At 51.4% G+C, this 15,795-nt stretch overlaps 1 protein-coding gene across 1 annotated transcript in view; it reads right to left on the reverse strand.

Moving 5' to 3' along the window:
• Positions 1-15,795, reverse strand: part of GARNL3 (GTPase activating Rap/RanGAP domain like 3) — a 138,890-nt gene that overhangs the window by 29,937 nt on the left and 93,158 nt on the right. Inside the window, exons 12-17 of the mRNA XM_041004369.1 lie at positions 13,799-13,902; positions 7,303-7,411; positions 4,816-4,861; positions 4,300-4,406; positions 1,064-1,179; positions 606-710 (exon numbers count right to left, since the gene is read on the reverse strand). Coding sequence (XP_040860303.1) covers positions 606-710; positions 1,064-1,179; positions 4,300-4,406; positions 4,816-4,861; positions 7,303-7,411; positions 13,799-13,902 — 587 coding nt within the window. The remainder of the gene's footprint in view (positions 1-605; positions 711-1,063; positions 1,180-4,299; positions 4,407-4,815; positions 4,862-7,302; positions 7,412-13,798; positions 13,903-15,795) is intronic.

The raw sequence follows: 15,795 nt of genomic DNA on the forward strand, positions 1-15,795 counted from the left end.
CATCGAGAAAAATCGATGCCCAGGTCTTTCTCTAACCTGGATGGCTCCAAATCGTCCATGTGTTTTAGATGGGGGAGCCCTGTAGCCATGCACCTGTGTGAGCAGAGTGGACTTTGCCTCTAACTACCTGCTTACAGCTGGCAGCTAGGCTGTGACGTGGGGCCAGGACAGGCAGCCTTGCCACCTCCTGGAGCTGAGAAAACCGCTCACGTAGGCCTGAGGCAAAGGGAGGACAAATTCCTCCAGTGCCTGCAATTAGGGTGTGGCTTGGGGGCTGTCCATGTGGGGTGGGGGTGGCAGGAACTGTCTTACAGGATGTTACTGGATAAAAATTCAGGCTTTTTTGTGAAAGAGACTGCCATTGAGCCAGGAATAGGGACAAAACCACAGCTCCCTAATCGGCTCCCTGGACAAGATGTTCCCAGGATGCAGGCAAAGGATCCCTGCTCCCTGGGCAAGAGGGAACCCAGGCTTGGGACCATCTACATCTAGGCCATGGCAACCCGCTAATGCAGGGTGCTATTCTCTCACAAGTGCCTACACAGCAGGAGGCAGATGGCAGATGGCTGCACCAGGGCCATCTGGTGGGGTCCGGTAAGACCCACCTGCCCGATTCTGACGAATTCAGCCTGGCGCGCCTCCTCTTTCTTCCGGGCCGACTTGGGCGATTCGGGTAACACATCACTGAAGGACCGTCTGTTAAGCATGTTCTGAAAAGCAGAAATGAGTTATGAATCCCGCAGATCTCTGGAAGATGTCAGAGTTGCCCGGCTCATTCCCCGACCTCCTCAGTTTTACCTGCTTGTCACCTTCACGGCCCAGAGCAGCATCACCTGGCCCTGCTGGGGCCAGACGCTCCAGGGGATGCTGACCAATACTGGGCCACCCCATCCCCCACACCCAGATCCCCACAGGCCCTGACTTCGTGAAAACCACAGTCCCACACAAGGACACTCCAGGGCTGCTCCTGGGCTTCTCGAAGAGGAGAGCCTATCACTAGCATGTGGGGTCTCAACTCAGACCCCCGTGGGAAGGAAAGAACTTTGGAAGGCCCCAAAGTTACCTTGTGCAGATCTGGCATCAGATCCTGATATAAGGATCGGATCAGCATATCCAGAGTACGCCGGCGCTTCTGGGCAAAGGTGGGGGTTTCCAAAGTGGCTTTTTCACCATTGATTACTAAACAGGGCAAGTTGAAGGGAAGTTACAAACATTGTTAGCCATCGAGGAACACCATTAACTTTCCTGATATTGGTGCTGCCATTGGTACAACCTTTCTATTGTGAAATAAAGCTTGAATATTCTGCAAAGGAATTTGTGCATCCTGCTGATTTGGCTTCATGGGTTGGGAGGTGGGGAGATAAGCGGGTCAGATGGGTGGGAAAGCCACTGGTTTGGTCTTCAAGAAGCCTATAGACCAACAAGACAGGCTCGGGTGCACTTTCAGAATGTGTTGATCTGCACAAAAGGCATTTGGTCCATTTTGTTGGGATAATAACTACATCAGCACAGGACTGGGGTTCTTAGCCTAATGGAAGCTTCTGGTGGGAGAAAACTGAGGTCTTAGTGGACTCTCGGCATTAGGAGTCAACAAAATGGAATGGACAGTCCCACATGCACAAGAGTCTGGGAGCCCAGGGCCAAGGTGCAGCTGTTGGCTGTGTATCCTTAAGTGAGTTGTTTGGTGTCTTGGGTTCTTTAGTTTTTCTACCATATACAGGGGGGTATCGCTATATTTCCTATAGGGTTGTTGTAGTTTAAATGAAATACTGCATAGAAAGAACATGGAATTATGCACACTGAACTGAGCAGATGATACCTACAAATCTCACTCGGAGGCCCAGAGGAAGGTCAGAGTTCATAGTCAGAGATGCAACTCTGTGAGGGCAGGTGTTTCTTGGGTAGGGTCTGTGTGCCGGGACAAGCTGGGCGTGTGAATGGCAAGACTCCTGTGTGTGTCTATTACTGTCTTTTCAGTTTTGTTTAATTTGCTTGAAAGGCAGAGGGAGGCACACAGAAAGACAGGCACACACACAGACAAAGCTATTTTTATTCTGTGGGATTTTTTTTTTTCTTCTTAGTACCTTAGAAAAACCAATTAAAAAAGATTTGTTTGAGCTGACTGAAGAGGAAGGTCAAGGTTTTGAATGACATTCCCTTTCCTGTTATCTCTGAGTTGTCTGCCTGGCTGCTTCCTGCTTCCTACTAAATCTACTTTGGAGCTCAAAGAACTTTCTGCTGCCATGGCTCCCAGGCCCGCTGACCACTCACTAAGTCCCCTGGTCCCCATGGCCCCACCATGGCCAGATGCCCTCACTGACCTCTCCACTCCCTCTAGCTCCTGGGCGTACACGATCTGCCTCAGTCTTCAGTGTCAGATCACCTGAGCCCTGCATTTCCTTTCACCCCAGCACCCCAGGGTGCCTAGGCTGGGTGTTCTGTGCAGCTGGGCGCTCCTCTAGTCCCTGGTGAAGGCCCCATTTGCTGCAGGCTCTCTCCCAAGGGTGCCCCCAGCCCCTGTTGAGCTCCCTTCTCTCCCCGTTTGCTGCCTGGAACTTGACCCACATGGACCCCATGGTTTTAAGACGTAGGTAGTTTTACACAGAACTCCAGATTTCCGACTTTTCCTGAAGACTCAGGCTGTGTGGCAATGTGCGGCTCACACTCCTGAAAGGCAGCGCCTGGCTGGTGCCAAGCGCATGCTATCCCATGGATCACAGCTCCTGACACACTTCCTGATCCCACGTGGTCTGCCTTGCCCACTCACTTTCCTTTCTGCCTCTCTAGGGACCTTAGTTCTGGCACTTGATAGAAGGCACATGGACACAGGGAGGGACGAGACAAAATCATCTCCCTTTCCAAGTGGTCAGTAGGATCTGCTGCCCCTTAGGAGTTGCATGCTGTTACCTACAGACCCTGGTGTGGGTTAAGGTGTTGGAAATGATAATTCTGGGTGGCTCTGCTTGGGCTCAAAGGGAGAACCTGCTAAGGTGCCCTTTATGTCCCCGCAGTCCAGAGAAAGGTTTGGAAGCACAGAGGAAAGCAAAAGGATCCATCCAGTGGCTTGGCTAAGACTGCCAAGGGATTAAGTGATATTCATTGCTTTGATTGTCAGTTGTGAGGGTCGCCACCTGCAGACCTGCTTTGTGCTGCTGTGGGGTTCGTGTGCAAGGCTTGGCAGGATCCACTGGGACACAAGGAAATAACGGAGGGACAACGTGTGTGTGTGTGTGTGTGTGTGTGTGCCCTTTTCCTGGCCTAGGGGACTGAATTTGGTCGGTCTTGCAGTAAGATATGACCAGAGGCTGGAGAGCCCCTGTTCGTGGGTGACTGTGTAGAACTCTGGGCTCAGTCAGTGCTACCTTGGGGCTAGGGAACCAAGGCAGACTCAGAGGAGAAAGATGGGAGGCAGCCAGCAAAGCAGCTGAGGGCCCAGGGTGGGTCTGGCAGAGGCTAGAATGGTCTCTTCCCAGAGGGCCCAGGGGCTGGCAAAGCGGCATACACGAAGAGGTTGCAGTGAGCAGACCGTAGGGACTTGAATCTAACATCCATGAGACAGCCACCCCTGGGCCTGGCCCAGCAATGTCCACGAGCAATGGTGTGGGGGAGGGGCGTGGCAGAGCGCGTGTATTCCAGGGCATGGGGATTTGGGTACCATGAGGTGAGCTACAACATTTGCTCAACAGTCAGGGATGCCCAGGGCAGTTGGGGTCTACTTGTCATATTCATATTCTGTCTGTCTCTCACACATTCCCCAAGAATGCTCCCTGTCCCTAAGGATGGGTGCTTAGCCACTCTTCCCCCATCCACACCCCATCCTCTGACAAAACTCGGAAAGACAGAAATACATAGGGTCGGGCCTGGCACGATAGCCTAGTGGCTAAAATCCTCACCTAGAACACACCGGGATCCCATGAGTGCCAGTTTTAATACCGGTGGCCCTGCTTGCCATCTAGCTCCCTTGCTTGTAGCCTGGGGAAGCAGTTGAGGATGGCCTAAAGAAATGCACAGGGTCTTGGGGACAGCTGCATCAAGCACAGGACAGGAGGCCACTTGAAGACCCCACGACACTTACTGTGAGTAGGTGAGCGCAGATAAACTTCAGGGCAGCTGGGCAGCTGGTGGAGACCTATACAACACTCCCTGAAAACTCAACATGTAAGGAAAGAACCAGGGTGCTTCAGAAAGGATCTGTCCTTGTCCAGCTTCCTGGGAGTGGTGGTGGTGGTGGTGGGGAGTCTGAAGATATGCATTCTTACTTAGAACAAGCAGCGAAAACATTGTGAAATGGAAACTTACATTTCACCAGCAAAAAGTCCCTGAATTCCTGGTGATCTGTAAACACCGGTGGGGATGGCAAGGGTGGGCCAAAGAGTGGGACGCTTTCTTCTGAAAAAATTTTCAGCCTGGGTAGGTAGAGAACATTCCAGAATCAGTTGGTTCTTCTTCAAAGGCCACTGGTATCTAGCCCATCAACATGCCTGGCCACCCATGTGATGTGTTAGACATTCCTTCACGCCATACTTGGCTCTCCTTTCCAGCTTGGCCAAATCCTCTTCTAGGCCAGAGGACAAGTCTCCCCAAATCCCTGGTGGTCCAGTCCACCAGCCCTGGACAAGGTCAGGCACTGGTGGGTTGGGAGGAGAGGGGATAATAGCAGTGGCCACTATTGAGCATCTTGAAGACAGTTCTGCAAGGTGAGGGCATTCGTTTTGGATTGATCAGGAACTATGCATATTAAGAACCTCACAAAACTCATGCTGAATTGACAAACACAAGTATCAGGCCACAACAATGATGCCATTCGTTACTTACCTGTAATTGTCATTTTGTTGGTCGTATCTCACTAAGGCAAAGATATCTGTGGGGACGGTTAAGGAAATGGATCAACACTCTGGTTGATGCTAACTGCTGACGGCCTGAGTGGTAAAAATCCCGGCGAGGAGACCTCTCCACCAACGAGGTCGTGGAGCTGTGACTCAGGTTGGGACAGAACTGGGACTTCTCTACAAGAGACCACCGTGGGAGAACCCAGGGACTAGGCCCGACCAGGCAGGCCCATCCCCAGGCATGGGGTCAGGCGCTGTCAGAAAAGACACCTGCTGGGCCTGGCGCGGTGGCGCAAGTGCTTAAGGTCCTAGCCTTGCAAGCCCTGGATCCCATATGAGCACCGGTTCTATCCCGGCAGCCCCGCTTCCCAGCCAGCTCCCCGCCTGTAGCCTGGGAAAGCAGTCAAGGATGGCCCAAGGCTTTGGGACTCTGCACCCACGTGGGAGACCCGGAAGAGTCTCCTGGCTTCGGATCGGCATAGCATCGGCCGTTGTGCTCACTTGGGGAATGAATCATCGGACAGAAGATCTTCCCCTCTGTCTCTCCTCTCTGTATATCTGCCTTTCCAATAAAAAAAAAAAAAGAAAGAAAGAAAGAAAGAAAAGACACCTGCTAAGATGTCCGCATCCTGTGTCAGAGTGCCTGAGCATTGCACCTGGCTCCAACTCCTGCCAACTAAGACCCTGGCAGGCAATGGCGATGGCACAAGCGATCAGCTTCTGCCATCTCCACAGGAGCCCTGGCTGAGCTCCCAGGGCCCAGCTGCAGCTTGGTCCAGTCCTGGCCACTGCTGGCATTTGAACAGTAAATCAACAGTCAGGAATTTTCTCTCAGTTTCCCCCTTTCTCTATCTCTCAAACAAGTAAAAACTTAATCTTAAGAAAGAAAATAAGAAATAAACAAACGTAGGAAATGAAGCAGCTAAAGACAAAAGAGCATCCCCCTTGCCTAGGAGCATAAGCCGCTGCCGACGGCCGATCCGTCATCCACCTCATCTCACACATCTTGCAAAGGAAAGCAACGTGAAGCTGCCGCCACGCACCTTCCTTCTCCCCCTTCTGGCTGTGGGGGACGAGACAGAACCCAACAGATGGGGCCACACCAACAGGGCTGGCGGCAGCTGCGAAGCACAGATCTTGCTGCTGTGTTGGTTGGGCTGGTGCTGTCTCCACCCTACTGCTCCCTTCCTCAGCTGGGGCCATAAAGATATAGGGTTTTCCTTCCAAAGACTGGGGAGTTGGAGATGCATCTGTATTAACTGTCTGCCTATCCTTCTCCAGAAACAAATGTGTCAAGCTCCAAATCTAAAACTTGGAGTTAAGGTAAAGGTCTAAGAAATAACGACCGTCACTCAACCACTTAACATGTCCCTGGCCTGAATCCCAATGAATGGGGGACAAGAGCGTTAGAAAGCACCAGTGAGAATGGAGAAGTAATAGTAACTGTAGCGCAGGGGCGTGCTTCTGGACTCTACTGTTGGGTCACCAGGAACAACAACAACAAAAGTAGAGACAGTTGCACACGCAGTGAGCCACCGTGCTCCTATCTTCAAACATCGTTCCTGGGTCTTCGGAGAACCTGAGTATGTAGGCCAGAATTTATTCCAAAGATGCTCATGAGCTGCCTTTGACTTACGATGTGGAACCGCACAGCCAATGGCCGTGGGTTTTGCACGCACAGCTTGAAGCACGCCATGCGCTTGAGCTGGGCCAGTCTGGCTGAAGAAGCTCAGGCACTGTAGGGGGCCTTGTTGGAAGTACAAGCCGACCATGGGGTTAAGACAGCCAACAGAAGCATCAATTGCATCACTTCTCAAATTCCACAACATGATAGCGTTGGTAGCTATTTCCAGGGCTAAGTGCCAACAAGGAGAAAGTTCAGCTTTTTATCTGAACTGGACACGTTTCCGTATCTACAGCAAATTTCTTGGGGGATTCACTACCTGTAATTCCTCTAATTCACTTATTCCCACTGGATGGTGGATGGCTCCTCATTTCATGGCTACCAAGAAAGGGGAACATATTTTAGAGTCGAGAATTCCCTGAGGGGCGAGTTCAGAGTGCACGGGCTTGATGCTTGCCTCTATTTCCGATTCTAGCTTCCTGCTAGCACAGACCCTGGAGAGAGTAGGTGATCCCTAAAGTCCTTGGGTCCCTGCCATCCAGCTGGGAGAGCTGGATGGAGTTTCAGGCTCCTGCCTTTGGCCTGGCCCAGCCCTCACAGGTGTGAACATTTGGGGAGTGAACCAGCTGAGGGTCTTTCTCTCTGTCTTACAAATACAAAAAGAATTCCACGAGAATGAATCCAATCACTAGTCCAATGGAAGGAGAGGGAACAGCGGCAAACGCAGGGTTTTGGAATTCCCACACAGTGGGTTTCAGGCTGGAGCCCTGCCAAACAATCTGACTAGGACATTCGCCCAAGTCAAGTTCAGCAAGGCTGTGCAGCCACACAGGCCGAGGCTCAGGATGCGTGTGAAGTGGGAGCGGATCATGGAAGGCTTGAAGGCAGGGCACGTCTCCTCTCCTTCCTGGAACACGATGGTCACGATGTCGTTCCCAATGTGGCGCTTCCGTTCCACCTGCGGTGGCACAAACAGCGCAGCTGAGAAAGGAGAGTGGCGTGTCTACGGAGCTCCACGTGATGTGACACAGCACCCACAGTCATGGCCCCAGGGCCCCGAGCCACATGCGTCCTTGCCTTCTCTCTCTGTTTCCCAGCCCCGGCTCCTGCTTCTCCTCCCTTGCATTTCCTCACCTCCTATGCCAGTTTTCTGCAGATTGGATCGACTCACCTACTTCACTCTCTATCCTTAGCCTGGCAGTCTTGGTTCCAAGCCAGAGACAGACAGCAGACTTTCCCCATGGATGGGCCTCCAATGGCCTATAGATGGCTTCCGAGTAAGCATGCTTATACTGTGGATTTTTTTTTTTTTAACTTTATGGTGCTCTCAGAATGCACCATTTTGCTTTTCACTATCAATATGATAGTCAACACATTAGGTGGTTCACACCTGGTCCTAAGACAGGCCACTAGGCAGGCTTAAATTCTGCTCTGAGCACATTAAAGGTGGTGGGCTGAGCAGCGATGCTCTGGAGGTCCGGGCAGAGGATGTATTTTCTACTTGGCAATCTTCTCAATGTACAGGGTGTGTGGGGGAGCATGATTGGGGTCTGGCCCTGACACAGGTCTGTTTTTGTTTGTTTGTTTGTTTGTTTATATAAAGACTTAGCTAGCTCTGAGCAAAGATTTGGTGCAGACAGTGGCGCTTCATAACTTGACCCCAGTTGACCTTTTCAAAATGATTTCTCAGACCTGGGTTTGCAGAGTTTTCTTTCAGTAGAGGGCCAGACAGCAAAGATCCTGTGGCCCAGGGTTTCTTTCTCCACGGCTCCGCTGTTGCAGCACAGCAGCCGCCAGACCTGCACACCCAGGGGCGGGGTGGGTTCCAGGAACACGCTCCTCCCCAGCATGGCTGCCAAGCCCTGCCTATCCCATTCATTCAGAATCGCCTTTCCTCAGATCCCCTGGTGTATTTCCAGCAAAAGACAAGGGAAACATAGCCTCTGTCTGATGCTATTCATTTCGCCTGTGCTCTTAGTTTTGTTCAAGAAAGCAATTGTGCTCTTAGTTTTGTTCAAGAAAGCAATTATGTTTGGCAATGCCTCTGCAGGTAGCAGAGGTGCTGGCTGTGTACTGTGCTAAGGAGCACAGCGTAGCCCAGGTGAGCCTGCTCCAGCCTCAGAGCTGGCTTCTGAAATGACCAGTGGCTTCTGCCACCTTCCCCCTGAAACACACATTTTCTTTCTTTTTCTGGGCGGGGGGCAGGGACGTGGGTAAGGAGGGTGTACTGCCAAGGTCAGAGTCAGGAGCCAGGCTTTCTGCTGGAGAGACAGTGAGGTGATCGCTGAGGCACTATGGTAGGGACAGCTCCGGAGCTGTCCAGAGCAAGGGGCAAGGGGCTAGATGTCACAGGCCTCAGCCTCCAGATGTGGCTTCCAGTTGACTGCAACTGACAAGAGATCCTACAATGTGAGACCAGCAAAAAACCTGCCAGCTGTGCCCAAATCATAAGAAATTAAAAAGCAGCCCTTTTAACTGACGAGTTTGAGAGTGGCGTGTTAGGCGGCAACGGGTAAGTGAAACATGGCCCCTGCCTACTCTATTTCTGTTGCCTGGACTCTTAGTTCTGCGTGTCCCAAACCTGCTTATCTAAGTGCAGGCAGGCAGGACCTTCTCCAGGAAGCCTTCCTTGCTCTCCATTAGATATCACCCTTCTCAGTGTTCAAAGCATATTTCTCAGGCCATTGTTACGGGGTTTATAATCTGTTGCTTTGCACAGTGCTGATGTTTGTTCATGTTTGTACTCCTCACTGTACGTGACTGGAGAACAGGACCCCTGATGGGTAAATCATGAATATTATTCCAGTTCTGCCCACAAGAAGATTTAGGCTAAGAGAGAGGTTCTAGTAGTTTTAATGAGGCCCACTTTAAAAAAATAACTATCTGGGGGCAATGACATTTTGGGTATGACATTAAAACTGCAAGCAATAAAACAGACAGATGAACAGAGCTACATCGAAACTTAAAACTTCTGGGGCTGGCACGGTGGCAGAGTAGGCTAAGCCTCCACCTGTGGCACTGGTTTCCCATCTGGGTGCCAGTTCAGGTTCCAGCTGCTCCAGTTCCATTCTAGCTCCCTGCTTATGGCCTGGGAAAGTGGTAAGGATGGCTCAAGTTCTTGGGCCCCTACACACACAATGGGGACCCGGAGAAAGCTCCTGACATATCATTGCAGCTCAGCTCTGGCTGTTGTGGCCCTTTGAGGAGTGAACCAGAACATGGAAGATCTCTCTCTCTGTTCCTGCTTCTCTCTGTAACTCTGCCTTTCAAATAAAAATAAATGCAACCTTAAAAAAAATTGGAAACTTCTGCACATCAAGGGACACTATGAACAGAGTGAAAAGACATCCAACTACATGGGGGAAATATTTGCAAATCATGTATTTAATAAGAGTCTGATATCCAGAATATATAAAGAGCTCCTAAGATTGGACAACAAAAAACCCAGTTATAAAGGGCTTGAACATCTGTGTGTTCAAGAAAGACACACAAATGGAGGCAAAGCACATGAAAAGACACCCAATGCCATTAATCAGAGAAATGCAGACCAAACCAAAGTGTCATTTAATTCCCACCAGGATGGCTGCTGTCAAACAAACAAACCAATCAACCCCAGAAACCATCACCTATACTGGTGAGACTGGGGAGAAACTGGAGCCCTGCGGGGTCGCTGGTGTGGGAGCGTGAAATGGTGCAGCCACCAGAGAATATGACATGATGGTCCATGAGAAAAATTAAATATAGACAGGCCACATGATCCAGTGGCTGCTACTGGTGTATACCCCAAAGAAAATTACAAACAGGGATTTCAACAGATTTAAGTATTGCGATGTTCAGAGCAGCAGTGTTCACAAAAGCCCAAAGGAGGACAGAGCCCAGTGTCCACTGACGGATGAGTGGCCAAGGAGGGTGTGGGAAGGCACAGGCACAGAGGACGAGCCAACCTCAAGAAGGAAGGAGGGCCCGGCGTGATGGCACAGTGGTTAAGGTCCTCACCTTGCACGCCCGGGATCCCATTTGGGCGCCGGTTCTAATCCCAGCGGCCCTGCTTCCTATCCAGCTCCCTGCCTGTGGCCCGGGAAGGCAGTCGAGGACGGCCCAAAGCTTTGGGACCCTGCACCCACATGGAGACCCGGAAGAGGCTCCTGGCATTGGCTGTTGCGCTCACTTGGGGAATGAATCATCGGATGGAAGATCTTCCTCTCTGTCTCTCCTCTCTGTATATCTGCCTTTCAAATAAAATAAATCTTTTTTTAAAAAAAAAAAAGAAGGAAGGAAATCCTGGCCCTTGCTACAGTGCTAGACTCCCGAGGATGTCAACGCTGGAGATGGATGGTGGTGACAATTGGGTAGTAGCTTGAACGCATTGAATGTCACAGAACCACACACTTGAATGTGGTCAAAATGGCAGATTTACATTATGCATAGTTGACTGCAATAAAAAGTTATTGCTTCACCAACTGGTAGATGGATAAGCAAAATGTGGTATATATCCTTGCAAGGGAAATTGGCTATCAAATGGAATAAAGCAGGAGCAGGTGCTACCTAGCAGTTAAGAAGCCTACATTGCACACTGGAGAGCATCTGTGTTGACTACCCGGGGCCACCCCTAACTCCAGCTTCCAGCTCATGCAGACCTGAAAGGTAGTGGTGATGGCACAGGAACTGGGCTCCTGCCAACCATTTGGGAGACTTTGAGTTCCTGGCCATGGCTTTCGCCCCAGTGCAGCACCAGCCACTGTAGGCACTGGGAAATGAACAAGCAGGTGGGAGGTCTAGCTAAATAGCATTTTGGAGAAGGGCTGAAGCACTGATATGGCTATCACATGGATGACATTTACCAGAGACTGTATACTGGCTGATCTCATTTATACAAAAAGTCTCCAGCTGGCTCATCTATAGAGGCAGGAAGTAGGTTAGTGGTTGTGAGGGGGAGGTGACGGCTAAGGCAAGCAGGGCTTCTCTTTGGGAGTAATGGAAGTGTTCTAGAATTCACTTATAACAGTCAGGGTTTCAACAGGCTCAGGATAAAATGTGCACTCAGCTACGGCTGTTTGCCTGTTTTCCCTTAGGCCTTTTTATAGGAACCCAGCACATCTGCTTATCATGGAGATTTCTCAGAACAAGCACTCATACCCTCCCGGAGAGCTTCTGTCCTGGCTGGCATGTGGAATCGCCAAGGTGGAACAGTGTTGCTGGACCAAGCCTCGTGCAACCTCAAATCCCCAGGAGAGGGAGAGAGAGATTTTGCAAAGATTTTGCCTTTAACTCAAGGGTTTGGAAGTGACCGATTTGTATTCTGAAGGCTCCTCTGGCTACCAGACTGAGAAACAATCTGTTGGGAACAAGGGAAAAGCAACAAGGCCAGACCGCAATGGAAATAATCCACACACCACGTGATGATGGCTGGGAGTGTGGGGTAAAACGCAGCGAGAGTTTTAGATTTTTTTTTTTTTGCGGGCAAAGCCAGAAGGATTTCTGACAAACTAGATATGGGACAAGACAACACATGATTGACTCTCAGGTCCTTTTGTCCCTGAAGCAGGAAGAGCTGAGGAGGGCAGATAAGCAGGAGGTGGGGCCTCCTGGGATGGTAGGAAGAAGGCAAGTGCCAAAGAGGTGGGTGCTGAAGGGCCAACCCCCTGCCGTCACCATGGTGATGAAGGCAGAGGGCAAGGAGAAATGATGGGGCTGCAGGACTCATAGGATCCATGTGAGAGAGCCATGACTAGGGTGTGCCACTTGCCACACCAGTATTCCATGAGTGCCTGTGCTGGCTGCTCTGCTTCCAATTCTCCTCCCTTCTAACGCACCTGGGAAGGCAGCAGAGGACCAGGCAGAGCGCTTGGGCTGCTATACCCACATGGGAGATCCCGAGGGAGCTCCTGGCTCCTGGCTCAGCCCGAAGCTCAATGAAGCACTGGGTGGGAGATCTCTTTTCTTTTCTGTCTCTCCTCTTCTCTCTTGGTCTTTGTCTACCTTTCAAATAAATTGTATCCAGAAAATCCTTATGGGAGCTTGCCTTGTGAAAGCCTATCTGGGATGGGGCTCTGACTAGGGTGCCGGAGGCCAGAATGGCACTGTGGTTCTGTGAGCTGGGCTGGCCTCTAATCTTCCGACTTTGACCTCCAGCCCACGGGGGACTGTGACAGGACAGAGAGAGAGGGGCTCACACTGGTAGTCCCCTTCCCCCCCAAGATCAGGCCCTGTTAGGGTTCACTGTCCAGGATGCCAAGTCTCCTGCAGAACCAGCTGTGCCCACCTCTTGCCCACAGCTCCCTAGTCCCTGCAGACCCTCGCAGACCCCTGGGCTGCTCTGGGTCTCTCCCTCTGCTGGGACAAGGCTCACAGAGCATCCTGTGAGCCCACCACTTGACCTCTGCAGGATCCTGTTTCTCACAGTCACAGTGACCTTTACTTGTCTGCAAGTACAGGGTCAGGATCACACAGAAGGCTGCACGGACACCCCGGCCCTGGCCCACCATCCCCCAGAAGCCAGCAGCACCGCCTTGGCTATGCTGGGACAATTTCTCCTCTGCGCTAGGCAGGTTGTGTCTCGCGTGGGGATGAGAAGGTGCAGACAAGCAGGGCTAACCTTGTGTGTCAACCTCCGCCCGCTGGTACTCAGGACTTACTTAGCTTACTTCCCTGAGTCTGATGAGACTCGAGGTATGGTTGTGAGAAAGGCACAGCTCCCACACAGTCTCTCACCAGTGCTGCTGTGCTTCAGGTCTGGCTTGCATTCACCCATGAAAGGTTTGTGGGCCGGGAGCTGGGTCCCCAATGTGGCAGCGTGGACAATGGTGAACTGCTTCAGAGGGAGCTGAGAGGGTAAAGGCTAGGACTACAAGAGGGATCGTCACTTTGCTCTGGACAAGGTGACCTCCTGGCTGGGTGGGAGCTGTTAAACCAGAGTCTCTCTGGCTTGTTGCCTTGGTCTCTTCTACAAGCCCTCCTGCCACTAGGCTGGCATCCACCATGCCACCCTCACAGGAGCTGAACACACACTCTTAAACCTCAGAACTGTTAGCTAAATCAACCTAAAGTATCTTGTCACAGCAATGTAAAATGGACTAATGCCACTTTATAAAGAATCACACCAATACATGGACACGCATAGATGCTGTTACCACGGACCCTGTGTTTCTTGGAGGTGACAGCATCCGTGAGAATAGTCATTCCTAAGACTTACAAAAAGCACCCTGAAGTGGCAGCTGGAGCTCAGCTCATTTGTGAACTTATACCATCTCTAACTCTATGAGGTTGGACCAACGCCCTCTCCACATTCCAGTCTCTATACGATGGCACGTGAGCTCTCCAGGAGCCCGTGTGCACATGTACGCACCTGCTGTTTGTTCTCTTTGGAGTACGGCAACATGGTGGAGACGTGGAACATGATCTCGTGCCCTTGGTACACCGTGTACACAGAATGGATGCCCGTGGTGTCGTCTGTAAGACACATATGCAAGTGTTGGACAAGGAGAACTCTGAGGCCACGAGGAAACAGCTGTTATTTGCAGGCTGGAGGGAATATGGAGCAAGGTTAGTACATCCTCAGAGATCATTCTGGACTGTCCATCCCAGAAGCAAGGGTGGGTTACCTAAGCATCCATTTTCCACTTGGTGACAGGCTCCTACCCATTTGGGGAGCCCTCCTCTTCTCTCCAGGCTCACTGCTCTCAGATTCAGGACTCACTCAGGATAGAGAAGGTCAGGCATCTGGGCTGCCTTGTTAGGATTCCTTGCCCAGTGGCTGCAGGCATACCACACAGGATTAACAAGCGCAATTCTGATGTCCGTGGAATAAAAAGAGGCAGAACTTCCGGCAGAACAACCCAGAGATGAAAAGCCTGGACTCTGGGCAAGAGTTCGCATCTAACTCCTCATTAGCTCCAGAACTTTTGACAAGTGACTGTGTTTCTCTCTGAACCTCAGCTCCTTCATTAGAAAATGGGGTTTAAAAATAGCACCTGGCTCCTAGGAAGACATTGGAGAGCTCCGGGGGTGGCAGTTGGGGTCACAAGAAAGGCTGAGGGTTGGCCTTGGATGTACTTTTAGGAGTCTCGGACTCTGAGTGTGGAGGGTGTGTCCAGGGGGGATAGCGACCCAGCAGCTGGGGACAAACCCTTCCTGGCTGTGTCTGTCACTTAAGGCACTTCCAGCTGCACCTCTCACACACTATGCACAACCGGCGCACTGATGCCTGGGTGGGCTGCCGAGCAGCTGTGGCTTCCAGCAGCTGTCACACATGGCCTGTCACACATGGCCCAAATGAGTCTCACATTGCCTGCTTGATGTCCCTCCAGGACTGACTGTGCATGTCAAATAGAACAGCTAAAGCAGAAAGAAGTGCAGGAAAAAGCTGGAAAAGCCACATGGATGTTAAGATGGAGAAAGTGATTCCAAATTTTGTGGTCTGGGCCTTCTCCCTGCCCCCTTGCCCGAAATGCTTCCTCTCAGGTAGGTGTGGTCCCACCATCACTGGACGGACACCTTCTCTCCTCTTCACCCTCACTTGCAAGCAGCTGTAGGATCCAGCCAGCGCTGCCTTGGAAATGGCCCTTGCGTTAGCCCACTCTGCCACCCTTCCTTCAGCCAAGGCCACCCGCCTCTGGCTCTTCCTGCCTCCCTTTAGGCCATCTCCCCTGTGCAGATTCGGCTTTCAGGTACAAACCTGATCTAGCCACTCCCTCACTTAAACCCCTTCAATGACATTCAGTTAAATTTAGAACTAAACCCAACATTATAAGGTGACCTCAGACTCCCTGCAGCGTCTGCCCCTCCCAAGTCTCTGGCCCTCCGGCCAGTTTCTAGACCACACCACATTCCCTTCCGCTTCAGGCACTCCACGGATGTCGTCAGAACTTGGAACACTCCTCTTTGCTCCAGAAACAACACTGCCCATTCCTCACTCTCCTGGGACTCCTTCCCGGATCCCCAGATCCAGCCAAATGCCTGCATGACGCCCAGGGTTTCTCTTTTGAGATCCTGCAAGTGCTTAGTACTGAACTGCGGGAACACTGGCTATCTGCCGCCTGGATCGTCCACAGGACAGAGGGGTTTTACAGAGGCAGGGGCCCACACCCACTCATCCACGGTACATGCCCAGAGTTTAGCTCAGCCATGGTGCAATAGGAGAGGTCTCGACAGCAAGCCCAGCCAAGCATCACCTCTGCCAGGGAGACCTTCTGAGAAAGGCATCAGCAGGTGATTTTTGTCAAATGTGGTTGTGACATCACTAGGCCATATATTAAATAGGACCACCATCGTACGTGGGGTCTGGCACCAACGGAAACATCACTGTGTGTGGCACACGATTGTAGTTAAAGGCAGCTCTTGACT

The sequence above is a fragment of the Ochotona curzoniae genome, unplaced genomic scaffold (genome assembly GCF_017591425.1).
Source record: "Ochotona curzoniae isolate NIBS_2020 unplaced genomic scaffold, NIBS_Ocur_1.0 scaffold_3208, whole genome shotgun sequence".
In the NCBI taxonomy this organism is placed as follows: Eukaryota; Metazoa; Chordata; class Mammalia; order Lagomorpha; family Ochotonidae; genus Ochotona; species Ochotona curzoniae.